This window comes from Drosophila simulans, chromosome 2R (assembly GCF_016746395.2).
Source record: "Drosophila simulans strain w501 chromosome 2R, Prin_Dsim_3.1, whole genome shotgun sequence".
In the NCBI taxonomy this organism is placed as follows: domain Eukaryota; kingdom Metazoa; phylum Arthropoda; class Insecta; order Diptera; family Drosophilidae; genus Drosophila; species Drosophila simulans.
Genome location: NC_052521.2, coordinates 20,532,349 through 20,541,621, shown reverse-complemented (window position 1 = coordinate 20,541,621; position 9,273 = coordinate 20,532,349). Strand labels below are relative to the sequence as shown.

At 50.2% G+C, this 9,273-nt stretch overlaps 4 protein-coding genes across 6 annotated transcripts; 2 read left to right on the top strand and 2 right to left on the bottom strand.

The window, feature by feature from the left end:
* The first annotated feature begins 343 nt into the window (after window positions 1-343).
* LOC6735866 lies at window positions 344-2,878 on the top strand. The gene is given in 8 exon segments (XM_039292915.2): window positions 344-630; window positions 696-747; window positions 749-972; window positions 1,035-1,460; window positions 1,647-2,018; window positions 2,079-2,121; window positions 2,175-2,329; window positions 2,386-2,878. Coding segments are annotated over 8 exon segments (1,881 nt in total). The 5' UTR covers window positions 344-416; the 3' UTR covers window positions 2,781-2,878.
* Window positions 2,879-2,935: 57 nt separating this feature from the next.
* LOC6735863 (ATPase inhibitor A, mitochondrial) lies at window positions 2,936-8,571 on the top strand. 2 transcript variants are annotated; one of them, XM_016181315.3, is made up of 4 exons: window positions 2,936-3,062; window positions 3,305-3,379; window positions 3,669-3,813; window positions 8,261-8,571. In XM_016181315.3, exons 2-4 carry the CDS (start codon window positions 3,330-3,332, stop codon window positions 8,387-8,389), a joined length of 324 nt encoding a protein of 107 aa, XP_016029228.1. In that variant the 5' UTR covers window positions 2,936-3,062; window positions 3,305-3,329; the 3' UTR covers window positions 8,390-8,571. The 2 variants fall into 2 exon arrangements, with proteins under 2 accessions (XP_016029228.1, XP_039147825.1); XM_039291891.2 differs by lacking the exon at window positions 2,936-3,062 and adding an exon at window positions 3,096-3,120.
* Window positions 3,835-5,772, bottom strand: LOC6735865 (protein yellow). The gene is made up of 2 exons (XM_002082739.4): window positions 4,974-5,772; window positions 3,835-4,919 (listed from the first exon to the last, which is right to left on the bottom strand). The coding sequence occupies exons 1-2, from the start codon at window positions 5,167-5,169 to the stop codon at window positions 3,877-3,879; spliced, it is 1,239 nt and encodes a 412-aa protein (XP_002082775.1). The 5' UTR covers window positions 5,170-5,772; the 3' UTR covers window positions 3,835-3,876.
* Window positions 5,987-8,183, bottom strand: LOC6735864 (major royal jelly protein 1). Of its 2 annotated transcripts, XR_005543610.2 has the most exons (4): window positions 7,144-8,183; window positions 6,340-7,089; window positions 6,083-6,279; window positions 5,987-6,048 (listed from the first exon to the last, which is right to left on the bottom strand). XR_005543610.2 is itself a non-coding variant. In XM_002082738.4 (3 exons), exons 1-3 carry the CDS (start codon window positions 7,558-7,560, stop codon window positions 6,148-6,150), a joined length of 1,299 nt encoding a protein of 432 aa, XP_002082774.1. In that variant the 5' UTR covers window positions 7,561-8,183; the 3' UTR covers window positions 5,987-6,147. The 2 variants fall into 2 exon arrangements, 1 of the variants encoding a protein (XP_002082774.1); XM_002082738.4 differs by having other exon boundaries at window positions 5,987-6,279.
* Window positions 8,572-9,273: the final 702 nt, after the last annotated feature.

Sequence of the window (9,273 nt, the reverse complement as noted above, 5' to 3'; positions counted from 1 at the left end):
TAAGTTGCTTGTTACTATTAAAATTCATAACTAGCAGCATTAAATTGGAGTTAGTAAATAATAGATTAAATTATTTTTCGCAACTGCTCGCGATGAATATTCGTTTACCCCGATAACTGCATTTGGAAGGGTTAATCGAAAAGCTAAGCGAGTGAAAATTTTCAAATTCAAATGATAAGTAAGTCACAAGTTAGCATCACAGGGGTCTCACTTTTGGTAGTGTGGTGGAATTTCCCATGATTATGCGTAAATAAAACCAATCTTAAAAGTATGAGAGCACGGAAACACTGATTCCTATCATAGCCGTTTCAGTTGGCGGGCCATAAAGAATGTACTATTATCAGCAGTTCAACATAAACCTCTAAAATGAACTCAAACTCGACTAAGCTTGCCAGTCGCTCCATTACCACGAAAAGATGAAGTTCATCGCAGCTGGATTAGCTCTTCTGGTCTGCTCCATCCAGCTGGGTGAAGGAGCACTTGGCAACCTGCTGGACTCCAGTTGTGGCACGACGAGGGCAGGACTTATCCCATTAGTCACCGGAGGAGCAAGCGCAGCCCCATTCTCAAATCCATGGATGGTAAAGGTGATAGGCGCGAAACTATGTGGTGGCTCTCTAATCACCAGTCGTAAGTATTCCAATGTGGCCCACGAATGAGTTGTTCGTCCAGTCACCTGCCGCTAATCTTTCCAGGCTTCGTTCTCACGGCCGCCCATTGCATCGTGACGACACACATGTAAGTGCGGCAGCACTGCCTTTCGGCGAACACTTACGAATTCCCATTTCCACAGGAGAGTGCGCTTGGGCGATTACTACACCCGCTTTCCTGGCACGATTTGCTCGCCGTCAGGCTGCGTGCCCACGGCCTATGAACTCGCTGTGGATACGAAGATTGTGCATGCGGATTTTAACGCAGACTTGGACAACGACATCGGCCTGCTGCGCATGGAGGGCTTCGTCCAGTACTCAGGTAATGACTCAGGTAATGGATTCAGCAGCCAGGGCTCCCTAAGCAGTGGACACCTCTTTCAGACTACGTCCAGCCGATCTGTATCCTGGTCCAGGGACACATGACCGAAAGTCCCGTCTTCAACATCACCGGCTGGGGTAAGACCGACGATGGCACGCCCAGCCGGACGCTCCAGCAGGCCACTGTGTACAACACCGAACTCAACTTTTGCCGAAGAAATTACCCCACGAGGAAGGTGGATGAGTCGCAGATTTGTGCTGCTAACACAAAAAGCGATGCATGCAGCGGCGACTCGGGAGGCCCGCTGAGCGCACAGGTTCCTTTTGTCGACCGCTTGCTGACCTTCCAGTACGGAGTGGTCAGCTACGGGTCCAAGGGATGCCACTCCTTCTCCGTTTACACCAACGTTACGCACTACAGGGACTGGATAGTGGACGCCATCGCACACTTCAGCGGATCCTGGAATCTAGGGTACGGGAGCTACCCGTAATAACATTTCTTGGGCTTTTCTAAGAAAATATTATCAAGCCAATTTTGAAGCTTATCTCGAGTGGTTTAATGCCTCCCCTGACTTCTGTCGGGTCAATAATATCTGCATAAGTATGTATGCACATAGCGAAGCTTATCTTCAGCGAATTTAACGCTATACGCAACGAAGCCTCGCTTCCACTGAGGTGGGGGCAGAATTCTGGGGAAGAACGCACATTCACATTCACTTATATGGAGGCGGATCAAGAAACACGATTTGTTTGTTGTAATAAATAACATCTTCGTTCGGCGCGCTATAAAAGGGCGCTCGTGCGGGCATTGGCTCATACTTCGCTTTGACATGAACGTCTTCTTGGTGGCAGCGTGTCTTCTTCTCGGTCTCCTCCTCGGAGGAGGATCGGCCTACCTGCTGGAGGAGAACTGTGGAGCCGGGGCGAGCATGACCAGAGTGCGGCGGGTAGTGGGAGGCCACGATGCCGAGAGTCTGGCGCATCCGTGGATGGTAATGGTGCACACGGATTCTCGCTTTGCCTGCGGCGGCTCGCTCATCACCTCCCGTACGTAAGCCAAATGAAGGTATCTGGATGAGCTAAGTGCTAAATGGCCAATTTTCGCAGGTTTTGTGCTGACGGCATCCAGCTGCTCCACGCTGCCCATCAAGTATGCACACGACTGGTGTTTTAGGAGCCCCTTTTAAAGTCTTACTCTTGCAGGAAAGTTCTGCTCGGCGGACATGACCGGGATTTGCCAGCAACATTCCTGGAGGTCAGCATCGATCGAAACATCTCGCACCCACAGTTCGATCCGCTGAATCCCTTCAAGCACGACATAGCCCTGCTGCGCATGGCGCACGAAGTTATCTTCTCAGGTAACTCAAGGATGCCACACATTTCCGACCCGCTTAGTGACCCATTTACTCCCCAGACCGCATCAGGCCCATCTGTCTGTCCATCAACCAGCCCTTGGAGAAGGTTCAGTTTTACACCCTCACTGGCTGGGGTCGCACCGCAGACGGTAAGCCCAGCCGCATCCTCCAGGAGACCACTTTGTCTGCGCTCGAGCATGCGCGTTGCAAGAGCAAGTTCGACGTCCAAGTCGATCAGTCCCAATTCTGCACCACTGGCGTGGACGGCGAGGCCTGCTCTGGGGATTCCGGAGGCCCGCTGAGCGCGGAGCTGCTCTTCGGGTTCAAGAAGCGGGCTTTCCTGCTCGGACTTGTCAGCTACGGGGATGCATCCTGCAGGAGCTTTGGCGTGGCCACGAATGTGACGCACTACGTCGACTGGATCAAGGCAACAATCGACGAGAACTCAAGTTAAAGCATTTAGCGGCCAAGTCAATTGAGAATTTCCATTTGTTGCTACTTAAGAAATCTGCAATGAAATATTAATTTACCATGGTTAAAGAAACAACAGAAGAAGCTTAGTTTTATTTGCAGTGTGCAAAGGGTATTAAGTGCAAAGGCGTTAAGTGCTATCGATTAAGATCGCAAGCTCGCATATTCGATAGACCACGCCGACTGCGCTCGCTCTGCCGCGAAGGTATTATTTAAGGGTACGTCTACGGTCACTCTGCAGAATACTTTTGTCGTCGCAAAAAAAGTAAGTAAAGTTCGACCGCGCCGCACTTTTCCGGCCTTAAATCTTCTATGTGCATTGGGTATTCGTGTATATATTTTATGCAAACAACAAACAAAGAACTGGCTAAAAATAGCGGCGCTTTTATTGCGACTTGGCTTTCGAAAAAGTTCAATGCACTCCGTTTTGTTAAGGGGACCGCTATACAGTTACTTTTCGTACTGGAGTTTTCTCAATAAATTGTATTTTCTTCGCTTCTCCTGCAGCTAAACTACCCAAGAATCAAACAGAATGTTCGTTGTACGTCGTAGCGCATCTCGCCTGTACCCCGCTGGAGTCCAGTGAGTTTTTTTTACCACATTTAACCCCCGCACATAACTACCTGCTAATTGGCTTACAACAGTTAACAGAGCACTCATATCTCATTCGCCATATTCAAAGTGTTATGTATGCCCCCAACTTACACTTTCCACAATGTGCGATAAGATAAACAATCCCGATCCCATCGAAATCGCTTTCACCCTGCGCGCATGTGTGTGTGTGCAGTCTATGCTGACTTCACTCCAATGTTGCGTAACCGCACCATACCAGAAGATTCTAATGGTTCCCCCTCCTTTTTCCGCTCCACAGGCTGGCCAAGATGAGCGGCAGCCAGGTGGGCGACCTGGGCAGTGGCGCCGGCAAGGGAGGCGGCGGCGGTGGTTCCATCCGCGAGGCCGGAGGGGCCTTCGGCAAGCTGGAGGCTGCCCGCGAGGAGGAGTACTTCTACAAGAAGGTGAGTGACCCAGAGAGCGACTTATTTCATCATTAGCTTTATTGAGCAGCAGTGGAAAGCGACTTAGTTGCAAGGCCTGCCGCTGAGCAGCTCCTGAACCCCGCACTTCTGTATGCGAAAGTTGATCTCCTTGTAGTCCAGACCCGCCCCGAAGGCTTTCTGCAGCCGATTCGACAGCACCCACAGTTCCTCCTTGCCCTCGTGGTTCCGCACTATCTTGAGTCCGCTGGCGAACTGCAGGCGCTGCTCATCCTCCACCAGCATGACCAGATTCTGATGGCTGTAGCCGGTGCGGATGTTCCAGGCCAAAAGGCTGGCCGGCTGGACCAGGCCGCAGATCAGAAAGCCGGACTCGCTCATGGCCGCCGCAACGCATTGACTTCCCCGCTTGCCCAGCAACTGGAACTGATCCAAGGCAGCGCTCACATCGTTCAGCCGCCAGTTGCTGCCGTTGTTGACCACATCCAACGGAATGGCCATTTGCCACTCGCTAGACAGCGAGTGGAAGTACATCATCCGCCGGCCCCCCAAGCCGTGGGGCGTTAGAGTGGTGGACACCGTGCCGTCCCACAACTGGAAGCTCTCGCCTGCTATCGTGAATGTGCCGAAGTCTGGATGGGGATACGTGAACTTGTTCTCAATACGCCACGACTGCTGGGCTGCCACGTCATACACCACAATGCCGTCTCCAATGGAGTCCGCCATGTACACGAATCCCACATCGCAGTTGTGTGGATCCAGCTCCACGGTGGGCGTGACAAAGCGACTCACGCCCTCCTTGTACAATCGCTTGGGCATCTTGTACTGATGCACGACTTTTCCGCTTTCCAAGTCAATGGCGTACAGCTGCGGCGGGCAGTGCTGAATGAAGTCGATCTCTCCGCTGTCCAGGATCCACATGCGCCCGCACTCGTCTATCTGAGTGCGGTACACCGAAGTCAAGCCATTGCAGTCGGCTCCGTGGGATTTGTGCCACTCGTAGCTGGGATAAGCCTGCAGGAGAGTTCCGTTCGGACGCATTTCGTTTGTGACGTAGGCCAGAGAGTATGGAACGCCCTTGGCGAAACGCGGAATGGTCACGAATATCGAGGGCGTGGCATCGCCATCTGAATTAGAGAGCAAATTAGGCAGGCTTTTGTGCTGAAATGGAGAACTTTTACGCTTGTAGTAGACGTCCACATCGATGGGGATCACGCTGCCCGGATCGTAGAGTCCCTCTCTCAGCACGCGCTGTCTTTCCTGCGGCGATGGGAACTCCAGCTCCAGATTATAGGCTCCAAAGACACTTTCCAAGGCCTGGGCGGATGCTGCCAGCCAGCAGCAACAGCAGACACCGAAGACAATCCAACGCTCCATGCCGTAATCCTTTCACTTTCGCGACAACTGCTCCACTTAAAGACCGAGCGGATACTGCACATGCGCGCCGAGCTGCGGGCCCATGTCTTTCTAATCCAGCCAGCCACTCAGCAGGCTAAGCGGGTCAGCTTTTGTAACTGGTTTAATTGCACACCCAAAACTCTGTGCACTGAAATTCTGGTCGAGCCATGGCTGTTTGTTTACTGTTCCACTGGTGTCCACCTCGGAAAACAAGTTGCTGGTGCTGCTGCTGTTGCTGGCTAATTATGCACGCCACCACCCATTTGGACCGATTGCTGGGTTCGTCGCCCCATTAAGTGTGATCCATTATCCAGTCAGTACAATTTAGTTCCCAATCCAGTTCCAATCGATGCTGCTGATGCCCGAAACGGTTAAGGTCACTTGATGGCGCTAAATCAGGTCTAATCTCAAGCCAATGAGGCTTCTACTGGCCAGCGGGACTCGAGTGGCTAGACTGTTGCTTGGGACTACAGACTTGTGGCGATAACAAGTGACCCTGAACTTTGCCACAAATTGTGTGCCGCAAGAAATTTGAAAATCAAAATAATACAGTAAAGCTTCGGACGCATGTATACATAAGGCAAACATATGCAGAAGAACCTCCAATTCTTCCATTTCTCACAATAACTTTTATCGACTTTTATAGTCAACATTTCTTTGAAAGCTTGAAACCGAAAAGTTAGCTTTCTCAAATCAACTTGATCGTTTTATGTGCATTTATATTTAAATATTTAAATTTAAATATTTCGCAGTCGTAAAATTTAAATTATTCAAGGGAATGATTACCACAAGATGGTAAATATTTACACGTCATATATATTTCTTAGGCTTGGCGGAATCTTTACAATTTGAGATAGGCTGTTATTAGCACTTAGGCGGAATTCGCGACGATCCCCCAGAGAACTGCACAACACAACTAATATTTACATACATCAATTTAGTGGATTTACGTAGTCACTAGCTAAACACCAGGCGATTGGTTAGATCCTCGTCGTTGGAGAAGAAGACGCCGCCCTGGACATCATCCAACTTGCGGCGCAGGATGCGGAAGTTGACCTCCTTGGAGTTTAGTGTACCTGCGGCGATTTTCTAAGGGAACAATCGTAACAATCAGTTTAAGGGGCACACAAAAGCCTGCTTAACTCAAACCTGGTAGCGATTGGAGAGCATCCAGAGTTCTTCCTGCCCGTCGCGGTTCCGCAACACCTTCATGCCGCTGACGAACTGCAGCTCATCGGACTTGGCTGGCAGATTGCCAAAGTTTCGCGAATTGTACGGCGAATTCACGTTCCACACAAAGAGCTTGACGGGATTGAAGGTGACGCAGTAGACGTTGTTCCTGCCATCGATGGCGGACGCGGCGCACTCGCTCCGCCGCCTGCCCAGCAGCCTGAACTCCTCCGGCAGAGCCTCCGGCCCATTGGCCCAGTTCTGCTGCCGGTTCAACGCACTCAGTGGCACGGAGTACTCACTGGCACTGGCCAGCGGGTGGAAGTACAGATTGCGCTTGTCGTTGTTCAGCGCAAACATGCCGTCCATCAGGTAGAAGCTCTCGCCTGCTATGGTGTGCTTGCCGTAGTCCGGATCGGGATACATGAAGCGGTTCTCCGCACGCCAGGATGCCTGGGCCTGGTGGTCGTAGACCACCAAGCCATGGTAGCTCACATCGGCCACATAGATCATGGTGCGACTGCAGGTTCCCCTAGGCGGAGGATCCTGGACGAGCACATTTGGCGTGATGAAGAGCGATCCACTCGCGATGTATGTGTCGTTCGGGAAGCGAAAGCGATGCAGCAAGCGATCGGTAGCCAGATCGAACTGCAGCAACTGCGGCGGACACCGCTGGGTGGTTCCAATCACACCCGAATCGATCACCCACATCTGGTTGCACTCGGTGATCTGGAAGAGATTCAATGTAGAAACAGCTTAGCTGTCCGAACATTTTCCACTTACAGCCACTCTGAAGGCGGAAGTTATGCGATCGCAGTCCTCGCCGTTCGCATTATGCCAGGAGTAGTTGGGATACGGCTGCAGCAGCGGGCCATTCCTGCCCTGCGTCGCCGAAACGGTGGCCAAGGTGTAGGGAATGCCCGTGACGAAGCGCGGAATAGTGGTGAACAGCCTCATCTGTCCATTGGCCATGTACTGTGGCTGCACATCGATGGGAGTGCCGTTCTCGGGCACCAGATTACCCGCCGCCTGGGCGTTCTCCCGATCTTGCGCCGTGGGAAATCCAAACTCCAGCTGGCCCCACTGCGTCAGCGTTTCCACAGTGCGCACGGGACGCGGCCCACTAGCACCGACGCCATAGCCCAGGGCCAGCGTCAGTGCGGAGGCGATCAGCAGTATCCGGAGGGGCACCATAACCATTCCACAGCACAGTCGGATGGTAAATGTTCTGCTCGAACTAAGGGCAGCTGCTTATCAAGCGAGTTGGTTCCTGAGGCGTTGATAAGTGGCAGAGAGGCAGGCTGGCTGGCTGGCTTGGCTGGCAGGCGGAGATCGAAGAGAGTGGAGCGTGGCCTGGCTTTGTCCACTTGTTGACGACCAATTAAGAGCAAGGGTCTGTTGATATTTGGCCAGATGCGGCCTAACAATGCGCAATAATTTAATACGGTGACCCCGATCTGACGACACTTTCTTCGACGTCTCACTTCGGTAGCCAACTATCAACTGAAAACAGGCTTGAAGCTTGGTGGCTTGAAGACGAGCAGGCAGAACGGCAGACAATGATTCAGGTTCATTGGCGGCAGGTGGTTTTCCCCCGATCTTTTTCGCACTCTTTACAGACTTCCGTCGACTGTTTGTCGTGGTCACCCAGGCGATATCCGAACTTTTTGTGGGCCCGTGTGACGGGTTCGGTCTGAAAATTGCTAACCAAATATTGGCTCTTGGAGTAAAGCCTCTTATATGGCTGGCAGCTAATAATGACAGTCCATCATTATTGATAGCGAGCTCCAGGGGTGGGCGGGCTTAGCCAACCAGCAATTAGCTTTTTACGACTTACGAGCACTAATTGTATTTCGCACCGGCTAATCGAGAGAATCCATCTTTGTTCGTTTCGTTGCAGCAAAGGGAGCAGCTGGATCGCCTCAAGAACGACCAGATCCACCAGGCTGAGTTCCACCACCAGCAGATCAAGGAGCACGAGGAGGCCATCCAGCGCCACAAGGAGTTCCTCGAGAACCTGCACAAGTGAGCGGTGATACATTCACCGGCAGAAGGCGACCGCACGGACGGATGAACTCGAGACATTTACTAAAATGCATTTCACTCTCTTTTGTATGTTCCCAAGTGCTCACTACTCCCTACCAGTAACCCAAAAATGATATGTGTATTTTAAAAGTGCGTAATAAACCATCCATATTTTGAATGCTTTAATCAGAAGCTCATCTTTAGCTCGTGCTGGAACAGGTTACTAAAGTTACAAAGCAATAAAGTTCGGTGATGTGTTTCTTTATAAGTTATTTTCCAATTCCTCTTCGGTAATAACTAAGGCCTTATCGCCTGCCGTTATTATCGACTGAAAAGCAATTAACTTAAAAAGAATAAAATCTTATGAAAAATATACTTTTCAGAGAAGACGGTGTGTTTCACTCACAAGAAAACACAGTTATACGAACTATTTATTGCGCGGTTTTTATAAATAAAGTTAAAACAATAAGGATTAATTTTAAGAAATGGTTTTAATAAAAAGTTAAATGTGTGCAGCTGAACTTCTTATCTTAAAGAAGTGTAACTTGAACGTATGCTGAATAATCTTCGAATGAAAACAAGCTATAGGGTACTTAACTAAGCTTCTGCCCACAACTTGAGGATTCTTCAAGCACGAGCGGCTACTTAAAATGCTAAATCATTGCCTAATTAGCATGTTCGACCAGCTTTCATTCAGTTTTAGCGTGTAAACAGTTCATTATAGTAGTATTGTTAGAAAAAACTGGAATACATCATACCTAGGGACTTTCTATATATCTATATTTAAAGAATTCAAAGGGCGTTCAACAGGTTTCCAAAGATTTTTAAAGATAACCAGCGCCACCTGTGGGAAATATCTTGAACCAAGATGTTATCAAAATAATGCAG